The 24,519-nt window shown below is 51.5% G+C and overlaps 1 protein-coding gene across 1 annotated transcript; it reads right to left on the minus strand.

The window, feature by feature from the left end:
• Positions 1-3,867: 3,867 nt before the first annotated feature.
• Positions 3,868-23,031, minus strand: NUDT15 (nudix hydrolase 15). The gene is made up of 4 exons (XM_073663834.1): positions 22,860-23,031; positions 8,480-8,681; positions 7,661-7,857; positions 3,868-6,939 (listed from the first exon to the last, which is right to left on the minus strand). The coding sequence occupies exons 2-4, from the start codon at positions 8,629-8,631 to the stop codon at positions 6,809-6,811; spliced, it is 480 nt and encodes a 159-aa protein (XP_073519935.1). The 5' UTR covers positions 8,632-8,681; positions 22,860-23,031; the 3' UTR covers positions 3,868-6,808.
• Between the last annotated feature and the right edge of the window lie 1,488 nt (positions 23,032-24,519).

Genomic DNA, 24,519 nt, shown 5'->3' on the forward strand with positions numbered 1-24,519 from the left:
AAAAAAAAAAAAAAAAAAAGTTTAGAGATCAGCAGACACATATTTAGGTGTGTTCATTTAGAATGACATCACAGAATAATCAAAGTGCAATAGATCCACTAAGCAAAAAAAACGGATCCGTTACAAATGAAAGAAAAAGGGATTGCTGAATAACTGATCTGTTTTCCATAGACTTTAATGTTAAAAAATAAAAAACTGGTCCAGCTGATATCCATTATTTAAAAACGGACTAAAAATTTGGACTAACTGATCACTACTGAACATGTGAGCATAGCCTTACATGGGCAAGATGAAAGGTAAATGACCAATTCACAGTCATAGGTTAGAAAGTGTTTAATAGAATGTTTTATTCGTAATAGGGTGAATACATTTATCCCTTTAAGCATTAGTGTGCAATATAAGCAGGGGAGACGGCCCTTGCTTTGGCTCCCTGTCAGAGTAGTCTGTCTATATATCTTCAGAAATCCAACATCAGCACAGACCACAGTAGGCGACCGTCTGTAGGAAAAGATCAGGGGTTGTTTAAATTCAGGGACATAGACTATAACGATTACCCAGTATGGACCAATGACGTTGAATAATGTCTGCAATTCATCAACTTAGTTCCACAAAAGTAGACACAAAGGGAATCCTGTTCAAGGCTTTAAATTTAGGAGGAGCATCAAGGGGGGAGGAGTGGGGGCAATGATTCAACTTTCTCCCACTGTATATGGAGAAGACATATAAGATATCCACATTTAAGAAATTTATTGGAAAGACTAGCCTCCAAATACCAGGGAGATGATGACTGCTGAAGCAGGTAAGGTCAGAGGCGTAGCTAGGGTTTTGGTTCAGGGAGGCAAAACTGAGTGGGCCCTAACCAGTTAACCCTGATTACAACTATGGTGGAGCACCCTAAGTGTGGGTATAGGGCAACCTCAGCAGATGACCGTGCTGTTACTAAAAATAATCTCTATACAAAGACCAACACTGATATTACCGCCATATGGTGACATCAGTCCTGCAGAAAATATGAGATTACAGTACAGTTATATATAGTCACTTACAGCTGACTTTCTTTCTGAATGAATCGTTCACTTTTTCTGTCTTTTCCATCAGGCCCAGACCAACACGACAACTTCCCCATCCAGGACTCGTCTGCAGAGATTATAACGAAAACACATTTGACTCCTTACATTTCAGACACCATTCCCAACCTGCACAAACCCCTCATCCTGCTGATACCCCAATACTGAGCCTCTGTTGCTGTATGTGTCCCTATTACTGCACCTGCTGTGTGTCCTCTAGATGGTAAAACAAACCTCTAGAATATAGTAATGCACTGTGCCAGTGCCCTAGAAAACAGTGCCTACATTGTGCCCCCTATAAAGTAATAGTGCCCTGTTTGCCCCTCGACAGTCACAATAACCTGAGTTACCCTATAACAATAAGTGTCCACTTATCATTTAATAATGCCCTGAGTCTCCCCTCATGTTCAGCTCCCGTCTACACAGTATGATGCTCTCCTATGCACAGTATAATGCCCCCTCACTGTATAGTACTCCACACGCAGTATATTGATCCCTATGTAGCCCCCAAACTAATGGCTCCAACACTGTTTGATGGCCCCCACACTGTACAATTACCCCACATTATCTCCCACAATTTATGATTACCCTCACCGTAATCCCCACACTGTATGATGTCCCCTTAAATAACCTTCATAAAGTATAATGCACCAGATAGTCCTCAATATAGTGTAATGCACTCCCCATATTCCTCCATATAGTATAATGCACTGCCCATAGGCAGACTCTATATAGTAAATACACCCCCGGCAGACTATATAGTATAACACATTCCTCATAGGCCTCTATAGTATAATGCACCCCCATAGGCAGACTCTATATAGGATAATGGACTCCCATAGGCAGACACTGTAGTATAATGCACCCCCATAAGCCTCTATAATATAAGGCACCCCCATAGGCCTCTATAGTATAATGCACCCCCACTGGCAGATTCTATATAGTGTAATGCACCCCCATAGGCCTCTATAGTATAATGCACCCCCCATAGGCCTCTATATAGTATAATGCACCCCCCATAGGCCTCTATAGTATAATGCACCCCCATAGGCCTCTATAGTATAATGTACCCCATAAGCATCTATAACATGATGCACCCCCATAAGCCTCTATAGTATAATGTACCCCCATAGGCAGACTCTAAATAGTATAATGCACCCCATAAAAAAAAAAATTCAATACTCACCTCTCCTCCTCGCTCCCCTGCTGCTCTGTGAACCCCCTTCATCTCAGGGCATCGGGCGCCAAGTCACGGCATCATTGCGCTGTTAGTATCTGAGCGTCAGTGATGTCAGACGCAGAGGGATGGGAGAGGGAGTGTCACACAATGAACTTGCGGTTACGGGCAGGAGGCCCGATGCTTGCTTCCGGGGTCCCCGCTCTCCAGCTCCAGGGCCCCATAGAGGCCGCTTGGCAGTGCAAGGACATCGAGTCTCCCGGCTCTGCCCTAGAGTGTAACTGTATGGGCGTGCTGTGCACACCCATACAGTTGCAATTGTGTAGCTCCGGTTGGACCCCCTCAGAGCATGGGGCCCGGGGCCACCGCCCCCTCTGTCCCCCCCGGTAGCTACGCTACTGGGTAAGGTTATTTCTATCAGTCAGTTTAGTATATACGGATGTCCACAGACCAGAGTCCTCAATAGAGACCAACACATTAAGGAATTGAATAGAGCTAACAAGGGTAAATTTTACCTCTCAGTCCAAAGCATTTAAATATTCATGAAAACAAGTCCATTCCATTAATGAACCCTCCCTCAGGAGGAAAATGTCGTCAATGTAGCACCACTACCCCAGAACATGTCTAACGTGGTGGCACACCACTGCATCCTCCAGTACCACCATCACAATGTTAGCATAAGGCTATGTGCCCACGTTGCGGAAATAAGCTGAAAATTTCTGCTTCATTTCCGCATGTCCTCTCCCGGAAAAAACGCATGGGGACCATGGGGGGCGGATTACCTAGCGTTTCCCAAGCGTTTACACTGCGGAAATTTCGCAGCATATACGCTTGTAAAACGCTACGTGGGCACATACCCTAAGCGGGTCAGAATATCCAGCCTGCAGGAGACTAGCGCCAACCCCATTAGTGTCGTCATTGGATTCCTGCATGCCAGGCATTCTGACACCGCTCTGATGCTGGCTGATTATTACTAATCTGAGCTAGAAACAGAGCGGATGCTGTCACTGTGCAGATCGCACAGTGCACAGCTCGCAGGAAGGGACACAGCAGGGACTAGCCCAGCCCCTGAAATGAGCATCGCAGATGACTCTTCAGTTTCAGGGAGGGGGCAGGAGCTGCGGCTCTGATGACACCTTAAGAATCCCAGAAAATACTGGGATATACAAACAAACGAATCGTCATCACACAGGAAGTAGGAAAAAATATTAGATAGTGTACTTAGGGAACAGTAGGAAATTTTTAATTCAAGTATATTAGAAAATAGCTTAGATTACGACACTAAATAGATAGGGATCTAGAACGAAATTTAGTTAGACTTCGGACCATCCCTTTAAGTGCATACTGTGCAAAAAAAGTTGTGCCAAATTGGCAAATCTGCCTGTGTGCTGCAAAAAACATAGTGGTATCCACAACGTGGTTTGTGCATAATAGAGCTCATCAGACCTCATTCATCAAGAATATGAATTGTCTTTGTTGCCCTTTGCAACCAATCAGAGCTCAGATTTACTTTTACCAGAGCAGGTTAAGAAATGAATCATCATATCCCATTAAACCAACATACAGTGGGTACAGAAAGTATTCAGACCCCTTTAAATTTTTCACTCTTTGTTTCATTGCAGCCATTTGGTAAATTCTAAAAAGTTAATTTTTTTCTCATTAAAAAAAAACTATGAGGTCTTATATAGACAGGTGTGTGCCTTTCCAAATCAAGTCCTATCAGTTTAATTAAACACAGCTGGACTCCAATGAAGGAGTACAACCATCTCAAGGAGGATCACAAGGAAAAGGACAGCTTGTGAAATGAGTGTTATTTCAGTTTTTCTTTAATAAATTTGCAAAAATTTCTACATTTGTTTTTTTTTTAGTCAAGATGGGGTGCAGAGTGTACATTAATGAGAAAAAAAATGAACTTTTTAGAATTTACCAAATGGCTGCAATGAAACAAAGAGTGAAACATTTAAAGGGGTCTGAATACTTTCCGTACCCACTGTATTATTTCCTGGCAGTCATGTGGTGCTCTTTGTGCAGTGCAGTAGTGTTCTGCATGTGTCCAACACGCCGTATTTGCATCAAAGAATTGTGATAGTGGATGCCAATGCATGCACAAGACTTCCAGAATCTCCATTAATAAGTGTCATTCTTTCATTATCCTGTACAAATCACAAAGGAAATAGTTCTTTGGTCATGGTGGCTCCTGTAAATATGTAATATTAGTTACAAAGGCATGGTAAACATTCAGAGATGCATCAAATTTTGGGCCTTGGATCACCTACGTCGTCTTCTTTCCTTACCAGGCCTCGCTTTGTGTATTTTGCAGTTTACATGCCTTATGTTACAGACTGATGCAAAAATTACTTCAACTGTAAATCAATTCCCTGCATAATTTACAAGGATTTCTGCATGTCCAATTCGGATAAACCATAAAAGACTTTTAGTCATCAAATCTATAATACACGAGCCTAGGAAAGTCAAAATACATCAGTTATATCACACATTGTATTACAGTAAGATTATTTTTACATTACTCTGTTTAAATGAGTACTCTGGGGAAATAAAAATGCACTACCACCCACTTTCTGTCTAAAACTATGAAGGCTGATATCCTTTACATTCCACTTTGTTATATTATTACTACTCACTGTGACCTCACATCACAGCACTGCTGCTCCTTTCTGAAATGCTCTGATACAGATCAGGCGGTGTGGCTTGCTTATTGTTCCTTATGCAAGCCAGTTCTCTGACTAAAGACTATCATAAGTAGAGATGAGCGAACACAAACGTAAAAGTTTGGGGTTTGCACCGTTAGCAACAGTTTGTGTCGGGGTTTGCAACAGTTCTGGATTTGCAACAGTTAGTGTCCGGGGCTAAATGCCGAACACGGACTTGTCCCGGAAGTCTGTTGTAATGTTTGGAGTTCCGGAGGAAGAAAATTTTCGAGCTCAAAAGTTTTGGTTCACGAGTCCGTTCATCCCTAATCACAAGCTGTGTGTACATCTGATGTCCCCCTTCCCTCTCGCAGTTGTGCTTTACTGCCACAGTTCTCTCCCTGCTTCTCCAGCTCTCACTCCACACTCCTTGACAGGTCACATATAAGCTGTGAAGATGCAGGCAGCGCAGAACGAACCATGTCGGTGAACAGTATGCACTTTCACAGCTCGTTCTGTGCTTCTTCAATGCTCTTATGTGACATATAAGCAGTGATGTATCATTTATGCTTTAAAAGACAAATACTGCTCTCCTGCTGTCCAGAGCTCTGCAGTATACCTAAAACAGTAGTTTCCAACAACATATGGGGTGTTTGTGTTTGGGAGAATTTTCCCTTATGAAAATGAAACAATTGAGGCCAAAGCGACATTTTAGTGGAAAAAAAAGTTTTTTTATTTCACTTTATGTTAAATCTTTAAATTACTGAATAGGATTTTGAGTTCTTGGAAGGGTGCCGTTTTTAAAATGGGGTCTTGTTTTGGGGGTTTTCTGATATAGAAGTCCCTAAAGTCATTTAAAAGAGGAGCGGTTCCTAGAAAAAAAAAAATAGATTCTGTATGTTTCCTTGGAAAAAAAATGGAATTATTGCTGTTAAATTTTTTTTACGATTGCTACATCCAATAGCTGACGATTGGGTTGTTTTGCTGCTTCTGGCACTGGCACTGGGTACCTTGACTGTGCAAGGCATCATTAAATCTGAAGATAACCAATGGATTTTGGGTGGCAATGTAGTGCCCAGTGTAAAAGCTGCGTTGTCATCCTAGTTCATGGGTCTTCCAGCAGGACAATGACTCCAAACATACTTCAAGAAGCACCCAGAAATGGATGGAAACAAAGCGCTGGAGAGTTCTGAAGTGGCCAACAATGAGTCCAGATCAGAATCTCATTGAACACCTGTGGAGATCTTAAAATTGCTGTTGGGGAAGATATGAGAGATTTGGAGCCGTTTGCAAAAGAAGAATAGTCCAAAATTCCAGTTGAGAAGTGTAAGAAGCTTGTTGATGGTTATAGGAAGCGATTGATTGCAGTTATTTATTCCAAAGAGTGTGCAACCAAGTTGCTGAGGGTACCAACTCTTATCTGGAAAATTTTGGGGGGTTTGTGTGAAATTATGTCTAATTTGCCCTTTTTTCCCCTCGTTTTTGTGCTGTTCCCTTATACACACAGGAAATAAACAAGTGTATAACAAAACATGTGAAATTGTAATAATTTTCTGGAAGAAATACTTCATTTTCTGGAACAATTTCAAGGTGCCAACACTTTCAGCCATGGCTTTAGAAACATTTTTAAGTTATTAATGCCAAGTGACATGACAATTTTGAAAAATCTGGCCTGACCAGGAAGGGGTTATGTCAGTGCATGATATACTAATTTGAACTACTTATTTATTTCTAGAAATAAAGGCAAATCTGCTGAATGCCTGGTATAATATACAGACAGTGAAAAATAATTTGTACACCATTGCTTGGGTATCACATACACACAGATTCTTAGCAATAAGAAGTGAGAACATTTATATAAACAGAACATAAATACATTGTATATTACAGAACACAAAGCTAAAAGTCCAACAACTTCATTGCGGTGCTGGCCGAAAATGATCAAAATCTTCACTGAAAGGATCATAGCCTTGTTTTCTCAAGCAACACAAAGCCCAGAAGAGTTGGTCACTTGGAGGAAATTCTTCCCACTTTACCCAATTCCAGCCTGCAAGATAAAAAGTAAAAAAAAAGTGCAGTGTTAAAAGCCCTTAGTGTTGTATTAGAGAACCATCTAAGGCATACATGTCAAGCTCTGGCCCGCAGGGTGGTTTTATTTGGCACACGACACCAGAACCACCACCCCTATATAGTCCCATTATCCAGTATGGAGCCTATTATCCAGTATGGAGGACTGTGTGGGGCCCATTATATACTGGTTGGCCCACGACTTTCCCCATTTTTTTCATTTTGGCCCTCTGTATATTTGAGTTTGACATCCGTGATCTAAGGCCTCATGCACATGGCCATGTTAAAGATGGGTGCGTAACATGGCACCCATATCATGCTTATGAACCAGAGAAAAAATAAATCATGGCGTGCTTCATCACATGGTATTCTTCCAAACGCTGCATTTACACATTCTTGTGGCACAGGTCGAGAATGGACTATCCGCGGATCTCTTGACCCGAACTTGACAGCTTCATTTATGCCTATGACTTGGGTCATGAGATCTGTGGTCAGTCCATACTCGAACCGTGACACATGAATGTCTGTGTGTGTGGCAATATAAGAATTCTTTTCTAGAGGATTTTTTTTTAGTATTCCTTAATAACAAACCATGAAGTAGAACGCAGTGTGATAATGGTCTTCAATGTTGACCCATGCAGATGCAGAATACCGTATTACAAGATGAAGCATGACTATAATTGACAGGTCAGCTTCCTTACCTTCATTTTTTTCTGGCTCTAGGTTTGTAGGTTCGGATGGATAATTTATATCTACTTCTCCTCTCATTAGTATTGTAATATAATGATAATTATGTTCAATACTAATTGAATTCACCACTGAAGCAAAGTGGACATTCTTCAGGTGCAGTCCAGCTTCTTCAAGTGTTTCCCGCTCAGCACAAGTCTCCCAGCTTTCACTGCACAATAAAATAGACAAGGACATAATACAAACCAGGCAAAGCATTGGCTACTGCTGGCTAAAAACGAAGGGTATTGCTTGAGACTTTATTGATACACAGAGAAAAAGACTCTTACAGTATGATCAGACCCACATATTTTTGGTCTGTGTGCAACAAACGGTGCTGGTAAACACTGAAAACTAAATCGTGACCTGCACTAGTCAGGTCCGATTAATAGACCAGATTAGTACATGTAACTAGTGCGGGTCCGGCACATGGGTGAGATTTCATAAAATCCAAATTGCTGATAACAGTAAATTTTACCCCAGGAACTGGAAAATTTCAATATGCAACCTAATAAATATATATTTTCTTTGGATTTACTAATATTTTTATATTTTGAGACACTATAATATATTTCTAGGTGTGGGCAAACCCTTTTATAACCAAATTTTTTAGTTCCAATTATTAATTTTTATGTCTGTAAGAATTTATTTTCTTCTGCTTGTGTTATGTTGCACAGCTCTGTTCCAACTATTGGTTGCCAGATTCCCCAGACAGAGGATGACAATCCTGAATTTTCTTGCTCAGGTAAATGTCTGGAGATTTTCTAATGTGCTGCTATGGAAGTTGCTCATACCCAAATTCTAGGTGTCCTCCTGGGAGTTGATACATGCCGGCCCCTGGAGAGCCTTTTGCTTTCCTCTGTCCAAGTAAAACACAGCCTGGATAGGAAGGATGTGTGATCACAACGCCAACTCCAACTCCGGGTCTACCAGCGGACCCCGACATTGTGCTTCATAAGATACTGGAATCGTTATCTGCGGGCTATGGGAGGGCCCCTATAAGAAAAAATGTGAATGTGATACAGACAATGTAAATATTTGGGGTATATTCTGAAGTAAAACGAGGTTCATTCCCCTAACCAAATACTTTACATACCTCCAAATCTAATGATCACATGCTACATACAGTAGAATAGGTGATTTAAAACGCGAGCCAGGGCTTGTTCAGCCGAGCATGATTTTGGTCCGTGTATGGGACAGACCAGTTGTAGCCAATGTGCTAGTCCACATGGGCAATCTTCTATTCAGAACATAAAAAAAACTCCCAAGTGCAATTCAGTTCTTTTTAACAGTCCAGAACAATGCATGATGCAGACAACCACAAAGAGCCCATCACATCCAAAATTTGCAGAAACCAGTGAAAGTCATTTTTTGGAAAGGAGCGCAGCATGCGGAGCTTTAATTCTGGTAAAAAATAACAGAATTTGTTACTCGGCCTCCTAACACAGGCTGTAACACAAGTGTGAACCTGACCTACAACGCTGCAGACCTCCAAGGATAATAATTGATAAAGGGAATCTGTCAGCAGGTTTTTGTTATTTAATCTGAGAGCAGCATGATGTAGGGCCAGAGACCCTGATTCCAGGGATGTGTCACTTGTTTGATTGTATTGATAGCACAGCACACAGCCTAACAGCAGGAGCTTATCGCTAACAGGACTAGGTCTCATGTGCAGACCAGTCAGGCTAATCTGTGTAACCCCACCCCCATCACTGATTGGCAGCTTATACTAAAAGAACAGCCTTAAATTGTGGAGGAGATCCCCTCCAATCTAAGCATTACCAATCACGAGCAAAAGGAGTCAGCAATAGATCAATATATTTTATATATCACAAGTTTATTTTATCAAAAAAAGTTTTTTTAAAACCATAATAGAAAAGGTTATACATATACATAGGAGTAGGACATAACTTAATACAATGGAGTAAGAGACCAGTGAGCTGGACTACAATGTTGTTTGACCCATAAGTCTAGGGTATAGAGTAATTGGCAATAGAATAAATATAAGAGGCTACCTTATAGTCAATATATTGAATCTCATTAAAATAGGAGGTAATAGAGATGTATATATAGTGTATACTATAGGTGTCTCAAATATTAAATTTTAGAAGGGTAGGTTACCTGTAGACATTAGGTGTAGTCCTGAATGGTAGATTCTCTGGCTCAATGGCTACCTCGACGCGCGTTTCACCGCTGCTTGCAGTTTCGTCAGGAGGTCTATTGCTCCCTCCTTTTACTCGTGATTGGTAATACTGATTGGCAGCTTGCTGACAATGCAGTGGTGTGGGTGGGATTATATACAGCTCAGTATTCTGAGCACTGCTACATCTACAGCAGAGAAAACAGGAATCCTATCCAAACTACATCAAGTAGTCCAGTAAGTGACATCACTGGAATCAGGGTCTCTCCCCATACACCATGCAGATTTCAGAATACATAGTAAAAACTGGTGACAGATTCTTTTTAAGCCATAACTATTCTAGTCCACCATGAATATCTACATTAAGCTCCAATATCTTCTATGACAATCACTGCTTTAGCTGATGGTTCATCTATACATAAATGCAGGTTAACGCCCCAAAAGCTAAGTAGCATCAGGTTCATATATAGATGTGGCACTCGCCCATAGCATTCCTGAGCCTGTATTAAGGTAAAACCAAAGTTACGTCATCATTAGAGCACACAGGCTTCTGCTTGGGATCCGCACAGACAGCTGTTTTGTGTGTGGCCTTTACACCTTTGGAGAAGCGACACCTGGGAAACGAAACAGCTGTGCGTGACAGTCCTGTGTCTGTGGAACCGGTCTGCTATAATGGTCATATAAGGCCACATTCACATGTCCGTGAGACACACAAGTGATCTATTCTTGTTTTTCATGGACAGAACACGTACCCTTTATAATCTATGGAGCTGTTCACATGTCTTTGTTTTTTACGATCCGTGTGTCCATGACACACGCCTGTTATTATCTAAGACATTTATCAGAATCACCCAGACAAATCTATGGGTCTGTGACAATCAGACCCCCCACAGATAGCGTCACTGTGCTGTCCATTATAAACACTGGAATGGGTAGGAGAAGCTCGGCTACAGCTAGACCAACGTGCAATATAGTAGCCATACAATTTGCTATTTATGGGCAAAAGGCAAAACTACATTCAATATCAGTGAACAGAATCTGATATTACAGTATAAGGATATGTGCGAACGATCAGGAAAATCTGCAGTATTTTTGATGCGTTTTCAGATGCATATTTGCCAATGCTTTGTATAGGAAAAACGCACAAAGAATGGACATGCTGCTTCTTTTTCTACACATGAAATTCGGTTAAGAAAAATCATGATCATGTGCACAGAACTTGCAAAATGTCATAGGAAATGCTGGGATAAGGTTTGCAAGGCGTTTTTGGCCCATTTCTGCACAGAAAAAAACGCATCACAAACACACTGTGTGCACATAGCCTAAAGGTACTGTTAGAACCTTGCTGTTAGGTTTTTTTTCCTTTGCTGGTCACATGACCTTGTTGGCCTATTTAATCCTGCTCCGCCCTTCTGGCTTTGCTGGACTTCATTGTATATCTACTTTCTAGCTAGCCTGTGCTCTGTATCTAACTCTGTTAGTTTGCTTGGTCTACGGACCTCTAGGTTCTATCTATTTTGTTTGTTCGTCTGTCTGCTACTATTTCTGTTAGGAGGTGTCCCATATTCCTCCCAGTCCTTAGTACTTGTAGGGATTCCCTCCCCAAATCTATAGGTCTCCGTACAGACTAGATTAGGACTTTAGCAGGTCTGATCGCAGGATCAGGTTCCCTGTTACATCGTAGGGATTCAGTTGAGTCTTATAGTAGGGACAGATCTCCTCTCTTTCCTTAGCTTTGGTAGCAGAACATAACAGTAAGTCCAGCCTGTAAATTCTCTTAGGAAAGATTTTTTTTTTTGTTCCATCATGGTGTCGGTTCAGGATTTGGCTAAACACCTGCAGGGACTCTCTCTGGAAGTGGCCGAGCTCCGTCAGCACGTGAGTAACTGTCCTGGAGCATATTTCTTGGAGCCTAAGGTATGTTTGCCGGATTTATTTTTTGGTGAACATCGAGAATTTTTTTCATTTAAAAATGCTTGCTTATTGTATTTTCGTTTGAGACCCAAGTCCTCTGGGGATGAATCCCAGCGCGTAGGGTTCATAATGTCACTTTTGCGCAAAGAGCCTCAGGAGTGGGCCTTTTCTTTGCAACCTAGTGATACATGCTTCAGATCAGTGGATAGTTTTTTTTCTGCTTTAGGACTATTATATGATGATCCTGACCGTGTGGCATCAGCTGAGACTGAGTTGAGACGTTTAAAACAAGGATCAGGTAATATGGAAAAATATTGTACACATTTTCGTCGTTGGTCCACTCAAACAGGGTGGAACGATTCTGCTCTGAAAAGTCTATTTCTTGCTGGGCTCAGTGAAAAGGTTAAAGACCTGCTAATTGCTTATCCTACACCTGAGGATTTGCAACAGGCTATGCAATTAGCTATACGGGTGGACAGAAGACTGCGTGCTAGGGTTAATGAGAGCAAATCCTCTGCTATGTCAGTTTCTGGTTATGATAATGTGTGTACTAACAGTGGTGAACCGATGGAGATTGGATCGGTGGCACCTCGCTCTCAAGAAAAACACCGTCGTTTTTCAGAAGGCTTGTGTTTCTATTGCGGGAAATCTGGTCATTTGATTAAAGGCTGTGAGCTTCGTATGAAGAAAGAAAAAAAAATGGTCAGTCACGCCCGTATTGCCTGTTTAAATTCCAAGGGTATATTTTTAGCTGCTTCCACGATTGCTCAGGAAAAATTAATGGAATTTCGGGTGTTTGTTGATTGCGGGTCTACACTGAATGTTATTGATGGGGGATTCGTGGAAAAACTCAATTTAAAACCTGAACCTTTATCATCCCCCATTGCTGTGGTTTCTGTGGAGGTTCCTACCTCCTGGAGAATTAATCCGGTCTTTCATGTCTCTCTGTTAAAAAAAGCTGTTGTGTCGGATGGTGACGCCTCTGCCTCTGTTCCTCCGGTGGTGGAGGACGGGGAATATGAAATTTCTCGCATCCTTGACTCTAGACGGTATAGAGGTAGTTTGCAGTATCTTGTGGCCTGGAAAGGTTTCGGACCCGAGGATAACTCTTGGGTGAGGTCAGATGATGTTTCCGCGTCCAGACTTATCAGAGCGTTTCACAGGAGATTTCCTGATAAGCCTGGTCCTAGGGGATCCGGAGGATCCTCTTAGAAGGGGGGGTACTGTTAGAACCTTGCTGTTAGGTTTTTTTTCCTTTGCTGGTCACATGACCTTGTTGGCCTATTTAATCCTGCTCCGCCCTTCTGGCTTTGCTGGACTTCATTGTATAACTACTTTCTAGCTAGCCTGTGCTCTGTATCTAACTCTGTTAGTTTGCTTGGTCTACGGACCTCTAGGTTCTATCTATTTTGTTTGTTCGTCTGTCTGCTACTATTTCTGTTAGGAGGTGTCCCATATTCCTCCCAGTCCTTAGTACTTGTAGGGATTCCCTCCCCAAATCTATAGGTCTCCGTACAGACTAGATTAGGACTTTAGCAGGTCTGATCGCAGGATCAGGTTCCCTGTTACATCGTAGGGATTCAGCTGAGTCTTATAGTAGGGACAGATCTCCTCTCTTTCCTTAGCTTTGGTAGCAGAACATAACAGGTACATTCTCATGTGGCGTTTTTGAAGTGTTTTTTTTTTTCGGCATATGAGAAAATTACTGAAGAAACAAGGTAAAAACTGACTAAACGCTGATAACACTTGGACCATCTATTGAGGATGATGTCTGAATGAGGCCGAACTTGGATTTTTACCTAGGAAATGCTCAGGGCGAGAGCCGCAGCCATTACTGACCTTATGCTGGTTATCTAAATTAACACTTTCCTCATCCTAGGCAGCAACAGCAGACCCCAGAATATACCCCAGTACCACTACCTCTAAATCAGTGTTCCCCAACTCCAGTCCTCAAGGCCCACCAATAGGTTATGTTTTCAGGATTTCCTTAGTATTGCACAGGTGATGGCATTATTGCCTGTGCAGGTGATGGAATTATCACCTGTGCAATACTAAGGAAATCCTGAAAACATAACCTGTTGGTGGGCCTTGAGGACTGGAGTTGGGGAACCCTGCTCTAAATCACCTGCTGTGACAGAAGTGTATTGAGATTATAGGATGAAGCCTGATCCTCCTACTGCACCATAGTGAGCACAGACCCATGGAGACCACCACACTGCACAAGTGTGGCCACCCCCGACTTGGTGACTTCTCCACACACCCACAGCCTTGGAAACTCCATTCCTTCTGGGTACAGACCCAAGCTGAGGCCAGCGTGTGTCAGGAGGGAATGCCGGGCAGAAGCTCCATGAGGCCGGCGTGTGTCAGGAGGGAAAGCCGGGCAGAGGCTGCATGAGGCCGGCGTGTGCCAGGAGGGAACGCCGGCGTGTGCCAGGAGGGAACGCCGGGCAGAAGCTCCATGAGGCCGGCGTGTGCCAGGAGGGAACGCCGGGCAGAAGCTCCATGAGGCCGGCGTGTGCCAGGAGGGAACGCCGGGCAGAAGCTCCATGAGGCCGGTGTGTGCCAGGAGGGAACGCCGGGCAGAAGCTCCATGAGGCCGGCGTGTGCCAGGAGGGAACGCCGGGCAGAAGCTCCATGAGGCCGGCGTGTGCCAGGAGGGAAAGCCGGGCAGAGGCTCCATGAGGCCGGCGTGTGCCAGGAGGGAACGCCGGGCAGAGGCTCCATGAGGCCGGCGTGTGCCAGGAGGGAACGCCGGGCAGAGGCTGCATGAGGCCGGCGTGTGCCAGGAGGGAATGCCGGGCAGAGGCTGCATGAGGCCGGCGTGTGCCAGGAGGGAATGCCGGGCAGAGGCTGCATGAGGCCGGCGTGTGCCAGGAGGGAATGCCGGGCAGAGGCTGCATGAGGCCGGCGTGTGCCAGGAGGGAATGCCGGGCAGAGGCTGCATGAGGCCGGCGTGTGCCAGGAGGGAATGCCGGGAAGAGGCTGCATGAGGCCGGCGTGTGCCAGGAGGGAATGCCGGGCAGAGGCTGTATGAGGCCGGCGTGTGCCAGGAGGGAATGCCGGGCAGAAGCTCCATGAGGCCGGCGTGTGCCAGGAGGGAATGCCGGGCAGAAGCTCTATGAGGCCGGCGTGTGTCAGGAGGGAATGCCGGGCAGAGGCTGCATGAGGCCGGCGTGTGCCAGGAGGGAATGCCGGGCAGAGGCTGCATGAGGCCGGCGTGTGCCAGGAGGGAATGCCGGGCAGAGGCCGGCGTGTGCCAGGAGGGAATGCCGGGCAGAGGCTGCATGAGGCCGGCGTGTGCCAGGAGGGAATGCCGGGCAGAAGCTCCATGAGGCCGGCGTGTGCCAGGAGGGAATGCCGGGCAGAGGCTGCATGAGGCCGGCGTGCGTCAGGAGGGAATGCCGGGCAGAGGCTGCATGAGGCCGGCGTGCGTCAGGAGGGAATGCCGGGCAGAGGCTGCATGAGGCCGGCGTGCGTCAGGAGGGAATGCCGGGCAGAGGCTGCATGAGGCCGGCGTGCGTCAGGAGGGAATGCCGGGCAGAGGCTGCATGAGGCCGGCGTGTGCCAGGAGGGAATGCCGGGCAGAGGCTGCATGAGGCCGGCGTGTGCCAGGAGGGAATGCCGGGCAGAGGCTGCATGAGGCCGGCGTGTGCCAGGAGGGAATGCCGGGCAGAGGCTCCATGAGGCCGGCGTGTGTCAGGAGGGAATGCCGGGCAGAGGCTGCATGAGGCCGGCGTGTGTCAGGAGGGAATGCCGGCATAGGCTGCATGAGGCCGGCGTGCGTCAGGAGGGAATGCCGGGCGGAAGCTCCATGAGGCCGGCGTGCGTCAGGAGGGAATGCCGGGCAGAAGCTGCATGAGGCCGGCGTGCGTCAGGAGGGAATGCCGGCATAGGCTGCATGAGGCCGGCGTGTGTCAGGATGGAATGCCGGGCAGAAGCTCCATGAGGCCGGCGTGTGTCAGGAGGGAATGCCGGCATAGGCTGCATGAGGCCGGCGTGCGTCAGGAGGGAATGCCGGGCAGAAGCTCCATGAGGCTGGCGTGCGTCAGGAGGGAATGCCGGCATAGGCTGCATGAGGCCGGCGTGCGTCAGGAGGGAATGCCGGGCAGAAGCTCCATGAGGCCGGCGTGTGTCAGGAGGGAATGCCGGGCAGAGGCTGCATGAGGCCGGCGTGTGCCAGGAGGGAATGCCGGGCAGAGGCTGCATGAGGCCGGCGTGTGCCAGGAGGGAATGCCGGGCAGAGGCCGGCGTGTGCCAGGAGGGAATGCCGGGCAGAGGCTGCATGAGGCCGGCGTGTGCCAGGAGGGAATGCCGGGCAGAGGCTGCATGAGGCCGGCGTGTGCCAGGAGGGAATGCCGGGCAGAGGCTGCATGAGGCCGGCGTGCGTCAGGAGGGAATGCCGGGCAGAGGCTGCATGAGGCCGGCGTGTGCCAGGAGGGAATGCCGGGCAGAGGCTGCATGAGGCCGGCGTGTGCCAGAAGGGAATGCCGGGCAGAGGCTCCATGAGGCCGGCGTGTGTCAGGAGGGAATGCCGGGCAGAGGCTGCATGAGGCCGGCGTGTGTCAGGAGGGAATGCCGGCATAGGCTACATGAGGCCGGCGTGCGTCAGGAGGGAATGCCGGGCGGAAGCTCCATGAGGCCGGCGTGCGTCAGGAGGGAATGCCGGGCAGAAGCTCCATGAGGCCGGCGTGCGTCAGGAGGGAATGCCGGCATAGGCTGCATGAGGCCGGCGTGTGTCACGAGGGAATGCCGGCAGAGGCTCCATGAGGCCGGCGTGCGTCAGGAGGGAATGCCGGGCAGAAGCTGCATGAGGCCGGCGTGCATCAGGAGGGAATGCCGGCATAGGCTGCATGAGGCCGGCGTGTGTCAGGATGGAATGCCGGGCAGAAGCTCCATGAGGCCGGCGTGTGTCAGGAGGGAATGCCGGCATAGGCTGCATGAGGCCGGCGTGCGTCAGGAGGGAATGCCGGGCAGAAGCTCCATGAGGCTGGCGTGCGTCAGGAGGGAATGCCGGCATAGGCTGCATGAGGCCGGCGTGCGTCAGGAGGGAATGCCGGGCAGAAGCTCCATGAGGCTGGCGTGCGTCAGGAGGGAATGCCGGCATAGGCTGCATGAGGCTGGCGTGCGTCAGGAGGGAATGCCGGCATAGGCTGCATGAGGCTGGCGTGTGCCAGGAGGGAATGCCGGGCAGAAGCTGCATGAGGCCGGCGTGTGCCAGGAGGGAATGCCGGGCAGAGGCTGCATGAGGCCGGCGTGTGCCAGGAGGGAATGCCGGGCAGAGGCTGCATGAGGCCGGCGTGTGCCAGGAGGGAATGCCGGGCAGAGGCTGCATGAGGCCGGCGTGTGCCAGGAGGGAATGCCGGGCAGAGGCTGCATGAGGCCGGCGTGTGCCAGGAGGGAATGCCGGGCAGAGGCTGCATGAGGCCGGCGTGTGCCAGGAGGGAATGCCGGGCAGAGGCTGCATGAGGCCGGCGTGTGCCAGGAGGGAATGCCGGGCAGAAGCTCCATGAGGCTGGCGTGTGTCAGGAGGGAATGCCGGGCAGAGGCTGCATGAGGCCGGCGTGTGTCAGGAGGGAATGCCGGGCAGAGGCTGCATGAGGCCGGCGTGCGTCAGGAGGGAATGCCGGGCAGAGGCTGCATGAGGCCGGCGTGCGCCAGGAGGGAATGCCGGGCAGAGGCTGCATGAGGCCGGCGTGTGCCAGGAGGGAATGCCGGGCAGAGGCTGCATGAGGCCGGCGTGTGCCAGGAGGGAATGCCGGGCAGAGGCTGCATGAGGCCGGCGTGTGCCAGGAGGGAATGCCGGGCAGAAGCTCCATGAGGCTGGCGTGTGTCAGGAGGGAATGCCGGGCAGAGGCTGCATGAGGCCGGCGTGTGTCAGGAGGGAATGCCGGCATAGGCTGCATGAGGCCGGCGTGCGTCAGGAGGGAATGCCGGGCGGAAGCTCCATGAGGCCGGCGTGCGTCAGGAGGGAATGCCGGGCGGAAGCTGCATGAGGCCGGCGTGCGTCAGGAGGGAATGCCGGCATAGGCTGCATGAGGCCGGCGTGTGTCAGGAGGGAATGCCGGGCAGAAGCTCCATGAGGCCGGCGTGTGTCAGGAGGGAATGCCGGCATAGGCTGCATGAGGCCGGCGTGCGTCAGGAGGGAATGCCGGGCAGAAGCTCCATGAGGCTGGCGTGCGTCAGGAGGGAATGCCGGGCAGAAGCTCCATGAGGCTGGCGTGCGTCAGGAGGGAATGCCGGCATAGGCTGCATGAGGCCGGCGTGTGTCAGGAGGGAATGCCGGCAGAGGCTCCATGAGGCCGGCGTGCGTCAGGAGGGAATGCCGGGCAGAAGCTCCATGAGGCCGGCGTGCGTCAGGAGGGAATGCCGGCATAGGCTGTATGAGGCCGGCGTGTGTCAGGAGGGAATGCCGGGCAGAAGCTCCATGAGGCCGGTGTGTGTCAGGAGGGAATGCCAGCATAGGCTGCATGAGGCCGGCGTGCGTCAGGAGGGAATGCCGGGCAGAAGCTCCATGAGGCTGGCGTGCGTCAGGAGGGAATGCCGGCATAGGCTGCATGAGGCCGGCGTGCGTCAGGAGGGAATGCCGGCATAGGCTGCATGAGGCCGGCGTGCATCAGGAGGGAATGCCGGGCAGAAGCTCCATGAGGCTGGTGTGCGTCAGGAGGGAATGCCGGCATAGGCTGCATGAGGCCGGCGTGCGTCAGGAGGGAATGCCGGGCGGAAGCTCCATGAGGCCGGCGTGCGTCAGGAGGGAATGCCGGGCAGAAGCTGCATGAGGCCGGCGTGCGTCAGGAGGGAATGCCGGCATAGGCTGCATGAGGCCGGCGTGTGTCAGGAGGGAATGCCGGGCAGAAGCTGCATGAGGCCGGCGTGTGCCAGGAGGGAATGCCGGGCAGAGGCTGCATGAGGCCGGCGTGTGCCAGGAGGGAATGCCGGGCAGAGGCTGCATGAGGCCGGCGTGTGCCTGGAGGGAATGCCGGGCAGAGGCTGCATGAGGCCGGCGTGTGCCAGGAGGGAATGCCGGGCAGAAGCTCCATGAGGCTGGCGTGTGTCAGGAGGGAATGCCGGGCAGAGGCTGCATGAGGCCGGCGTGTGTCAGGAGGGAATGCCGGGCAGAGGCTGCATGAGGCCGGCGTGCGTCAGGAGGGAATGCCGGGCAGAGGCTGCATGAGGCCGGCGTGTGCCAGGAGGGAATGCCGGGCAGAGGCTGCATGAGGCCGGCGTGTGCCAGGAGGGAATGCCGGGCAGAAGCTCCATGAGGCTGGCGTGTGTCAGGAGGGAATGCCGGGCAGAAGCTGCATGAGGCCGGCGTGTGTCAGGAGGGAATGCCGGCATAGGCTGCATGAGGCCGGCGTGCGTCAGGAGGGAATGCCGGGCGGAAGCTCCATGAGGCCGGCGTGCGTCAGGAGGGAATGCCGGGCAGAAGCTGCATGAGGCCGGCGTGCGTCTGGAGGGAATGCCGGCATAGGCTGCATGAGGCCGGCGTGTGTCAGGAGGGAATGCCGGGCAGAAGCTCCATGAGGCCGGCGTGCGTCAGGAGGGAATGCCGGCATAGGCTGCATGAGGCCGGCGTGTGTCACGAGGGAATGCCGGCAGAGGCTCCATGAGGCCGGCGTGCGTCAGGAGGGAATGCCGGGCAGAAGCTGCATGAGGCCGGCGTGCGTCAGGAGGGAATGCCGGCATAGGCTGCATGAGGCCGGCGTGTGTCAGGATGGAATGCCGGGCAGAAGCTCCATGAGGCCGGCGTGTGTCAGGAGGGAATGCCGGCATAGGCTGCATGAGGCCGGCGTGCGTCAGGAGGGAATGCCGGGCAGAAGCTCCATGAGGCTGGCGTGCGTCAGGAGGGAATGCCGGCATAGGCTGCATGAGGCCGGCGTGCGTCAGGAGGGAATGCCGGGCAGAAGCTCCATGAGGCTGGCGTGCGTCAGGAGGGAATGCCGGCATAGGCTGCATGAGGCTGGCGTGCGTCAGGAGGGAATGCCGGCATAGGCTGCATGAGGCTGGCGTGCGTCAGGAGGGAATGCCGGGCAGAAGCTGCATGAGGCCGGCGTGTGCCAGGAGGGAATGCCGGGCAGAGGCTGCATGAGGCCGGCGTGTGCCAGGAGGGAATGCCGGGCAGAGGCTGCATGAGGCCGGCGTGTGCCAGGAGGGAATGCCGGGCAGAGGCTGCATGAGGCCGGCGTGTGCCAGGAGGGAATGCCGGGCAGAGGCTGCATGAGGCCGGCGTGTGCCAGGAGGGAATGCCGGGCAGAGGCTGCATGAGGCCGGCGTGTGCCAGGAGGGAATGCCGGGCAGAGGCTGCATGAGGCCGGCGTGTGCCAGGAGGGAATGCCGGGCAGAAGCTCCATGAGGCTGGCGTGTGTCAGGAGGGAATGCCGGGCAGAGGCTGCATGAGGCCGGCGTGTGTCAGGAGGGAATGCCGGGCAGAGGCTGCATGAGGCCGGCGTGCGTCAGGAGGGAATGCCGGGCAGAGGCTGCATGAGGCCGGCGTGTGCCAGGAGGGAATGCCGGGCAGAGGCTGCATGAGGCCGGCGTGTGCCAGGAGGGAATGCCGGGCAGAGGCTGCATGAGGCCGGCGTGTGCCAGGAGGGAATGCCGGGCAGAGGCTGCATGAGGCCGGCGTGTGCCAGGAGGGAATGCCGGGCAGAAGCTCCATGAGGCTGGCGTGTGTCAGGAGGGAATGCCGGGCAGAGGCTGCATGAGGCCGGCGTGTGTCAGGAGGGAATGCCGGCATAGGCTGCATGAGGCCGGCGTGCGTCAGGAGGGAATGCCGGGCGGAAGCTCCATGAGGCCGGCGTGCGTCAGGAGGGAATGCCGGGCGGAAGCTGCATGAGGCCGGCGTGCGTCAGGAGGGAATGCCGGCATAGGCTGCATGAGGCCGGCGTGTGTCAGGAGGGAATGCCGGGCAGAAGCTCCATGAGGCCGGCGTGTGTCAGGAGGGAATGCCGGCATAGGCTGCATGAGGCCGGCGTGCGTCAGGAGGGAATGCCGGGCAGAAGCTCCATGAGGCTGGCGTGCGTCAGGAGGGAATGCCGGGCAGAAGCTCCATGAGGCTGGCGTGCGTCAGGAGGGAATGCCGGCATAGGCTGCATGAGGCCGGCGTGTGTCAGGAGGGAATGCCGGCAGAGGCTCCATGAGGCCGGCGTGCGTCAGGAGGGAATGCCGGGCAGAAGCTCCATGAGGCCGGCGTGCGTCAGGAGGGAATGCCGGCATAGGCTGTATGAGGCCGGCGTGTGTCAGGAGGGAATGCCGGGCAGAAGCTCCATGAGGCCGGTGTGTGTCAGGAGGGAATGCCAGCATAGGCTGCATGAGGCCGGCGTGCGTCAGGAGGGAATGCCGGGCAGAAGCTCCATGAGGCTGGCGTGCGTCAGGAGGGAATGCCGGCATAGGCTGCATGAGGCCGGCGTGCGTCAGGAGGGAATGCCGGCATAGGCTGCATGAGACCGGCGTGTGTCAGGAGGGAATGCCGGGCAGAAGCTCCATGAGGCCGGCGTGTGTCAGGAGGGAATGCCGGCATAGGCTGCATGAGGCCGGCGTGCATCAGGAGGGAATGCCGGGCAGAAGCTCCATGAGGCTGGTGTGCGTCAGGAGGGAATGCCTGCATAGGCTGCATGAGGCCGGCGTGCGTCAGGAGGGAATGCCGGGCGGAAGCTCCATGAGGCCGGCGTGCGTCAGGAGGGAATGCCGGGCAGAAGCTGCATGAGGCCGGCGTGCGTCAGGAGGGAATGCCGGCATAGGCTGCATGAGGCCGGCGTGTGTCAGGAGGGAATGCCGGGCAGAAGCTGCATGAGGCCGGCGTGTGCCAGGAGGGAATGCCGGGCAGAGGCTGCATGAGGCCGGCGTGTGCCAGGAGGGAATGCCGGGCAGAGGCTGCATGAGGCCGGCGTGTGCCTGGAGGGAATGCCGGGCAGAGGCTGCATGAGGCCGGCGTGTGCCAGGAGGGAATGCCGGGCAGAAGCTCCATGAGGCTGGCGTGTGTCAGGAGGGAATGCCGGGCAGAGGCTGCATGAGGCCGGCGTGTGTCAGGAGGGAATGCCGGGCAGAGGCTGCATGAGGCCGGCGTGCGTCAGGAGGGAATGCCGGGCAGAGGCTGCATGAGGCCGGCGTGTGCCAGGAGGGAATGCCGGGCAGAGGCTGCATGAGGCCGGCGTGTGCCAGGAGGGAATGCCGGGCAGAAGCTCCATGAGGCTGGCGTGTGTCAGGAGGGAATGCCGGGCAGAAGCTGCATGAGGCCGGCGTGTGTCAGGAGGGAATGCCGGCATAGGCTGCATGAGGCCGGCGTGCGTCAGGAGGGAATGCCGGGCGGAAGCTCCATGAGGCCGGCGTGCGTCAGGAGGGAATGCCGGGCAGAAGCTGCATGAGGCCGGCGTGCGTCTGGAGGGAATGCCGGCATAGGCTGCATGAGGCCGGCGTGTGTCAGGAGGGAATGCCGGGCAGAAGCTCCATGAGGCCGGCGTGTGTCAGGAGGGAATGCCGGCATAGGCTGCATGAGGCCGGCGTGCGTCAGGAGGGAATGCCGGGCAGAAGCTCCATGAGGCTGGCGTGCGTCAGGAGGGAATGCCGGCATAGGCTGCATGAGGCCGGCGTGTGTCAGGAGGGAATGCCGGCAGAGGCTCCATGAGGCCGGCGTGCGTCAGGAGGGAATGCCGGGCAGAAGCTGCATGAGGCCGGCGTGCGTCAGGAGGGAATGCCGGCATAGGCTGCATGAGGCCGGCGTGTGTCAGGAGGGAATGCCGGGCAGAAGCTCCATGAGGCCGGCGTGTGTCAGGAGGGAATGCCAGCATAGGCTGCATGAGGCCGGCGTGCGTCAGGAGGGAATGCCGGGCAGAAGCTCCATGAGGCTGGCGTGCGTCAGGAGGGAATGCCGGCATAGGCTGCATGAGGCTGGCGTGCGTCAGGAGGGAATGCCGGGCAGAGGCTGCATGAGGCCGGCGTGTGCCAGGAGGGAATGCCGGGCAGAGGCTGCATGAGGCCGGCGTGTGCCAGGAGGGATGAGGCCGGCGTGTGTCAGAGGGGAATGCCGGCATAGGCTCCATAAGGCCGGCGTGTGTCAGGAGGGATGAGGCCGGTGCTCGAAGGAGACAGCAGTGCAGTATGGGAGTTTCTGTGATGCACGTTACCTGTTCTCTGTCCCTTCAGCTGAGCGGACGGACATTACAAGGCGGATGGATACAGCCCGGTCACTCCGGAGGCTCTGTGTGACTGCACGCTGTGCCAACCTGCTGCAGAGCAGTCTCCTGGCTGTAGGGGGCGGTACATGTGACATCACCAGCACTGAGTAGACAGCCAGGACCGCGGGCTATGGGACAGCGCCCGGGCAGCCTGTGGCAGCCATGTACCCGGAGCCGACACCGAGGAAGCAGTAATTAGCCGCCAAGTGCAAGAGGAAAATGTCCATTGCTGCCTAAATAAACCAGATGCACAAAGCCAGAGGGCAGCAACTGTGCTGAGAATCCTGGTTTCTGGGGTGAACTGCCCCATGCCAGCGAGCAGCGCCATAGCTGTGTTCTGTGCATTACAGGGGCTGCCCTCTACTGGACAGCCCATACTTAACAGCTAAAGTCTCAGTGAGGACCGCTGCAGCCAGTCAGCGGCTGGTGATTGGTTGCAGCTTTCACTATGCCTAGAGTCAAGGTCTGCTCTAACAAACTACTGATATGTCACATGGCCAATGGGAGACACAGTGCTGATATTTTTAATCATGGCCACTATCAGTTAAGAAGGGTTTGACCTACATATTTAAATGCAGAACTCAGCTATTTCCCGCAGTCCCATAACCAATGAATGGCGCGGAGTTACAGCTAATGCATCTCTGCTCTGTTCAACACTGGTTTCTGCAGAGCCCCCCACCCTGTTCTCAGGATCGCTGGGACGCCCACCGGTCAGACCCCCAGAGATCAGTAAATTAACCCTTGTACTATAGATAGGGGGTAGCTTGCAATTCTGGGAATAACCCTTTAAAAACTATCATTTGATAGTTCAACTTTTGCGCTAATCTTCATTAATTATCCTGAAAATGATCTGAAAACTTAAGGGGACCCTGACAGCTGCCCAGCCCCTCCTAAACAACCTCCATAACTTTATGTGGGCCTATTCCTGAATTATAAGAAGGTCCTATATGTCCCAGACACATTTCTAAGTCTGACAAATCAAGTTATGGTTTCAGTTATGTAAATTAGTTAGAATTAGTCCGGCATTCATTTCCCCTGACTAGTTCTTCCTCGGATCTTGTAATCACATCTAGGGTGGCGTGATTACCATCCGCCACACAGATGACGTCACCTATGGAACTGTCCAACTCACACTCATGAGCGCAACGTTCTGTCTTCCTGGTGCACGGTCCCTGTCTCCATCAGCACACTTTGTATGCCCAGGTAGGTATTAAAGGGAATCTGTCACCCCCTGGGACAGATTCCCTTTAACCCCTTTACAACCTTGGGTTTTTGCTCCCCTTCTTTCCAGAACTATAACTTTTTTATTTTTCAGTCATTATGGCCATGTGAGGGCTTGTTTTTTGCAAGACGAGTTGTACTTTTGAAGGACACCATTGGATTTACCATATTGTGTACTGGAAAATGGGGAAAAAGTTCCAAGTGCTGCGAAATTGCAAAAACAGTGCAATTCCACAATTGTTTTTTTTTACCATGGTCACTAAATGATAAAACTGACCTGCCATTATAATTCTCCAGGTCATTATGAGGTCGTAGATACCAAATATATATAGTTTTTTTATTTATTTAAGTGGTGAAAAAAAAATCCAAAGTTGGTAAAAAAAAAAAA

This window comes from Phyllobates terribilis, unplaced genomic scaffold (genome assembly GCF_046119375.1).
Source record: "Phyllobates terribilis strain yellow unplaced genomic scaffold, ASM4611937v1 Scaffold_2__4_contigs__length_985480577, whole genome shotgun sequence".
NCBI lineage: Eukaryota > Metazoa > Chordata > Amphibia > Anura > Dendrobatidae > Phyllobates > Phyllobates terribilis.

Bases quoted from the DNA above. Each gene is read 5' to 3' on its own strand.
- NUDT15 (XM_073663834.1), bottom strand. From the start codon at position 8,631: ATGTCGGGGTCCGCTGGTAGACCCGGAGTTGGAGTTGGCGTTGTGATC. The intron at 7,858-8,479 runs GTATGAGCAACT...TTTATTGTGCAG, and splicing joins GGAGGACACCTAGAATTTGG to TGAAAGCTGGGAGACTTGTG. The intron at 6,940-7,660 runs GTAAGGAAGCTG...TTTATCTTGCAG, and splicing joins AGAGCCAGAAAAAAATGAAG to GCTGGAATTGGGTAAAGTGG.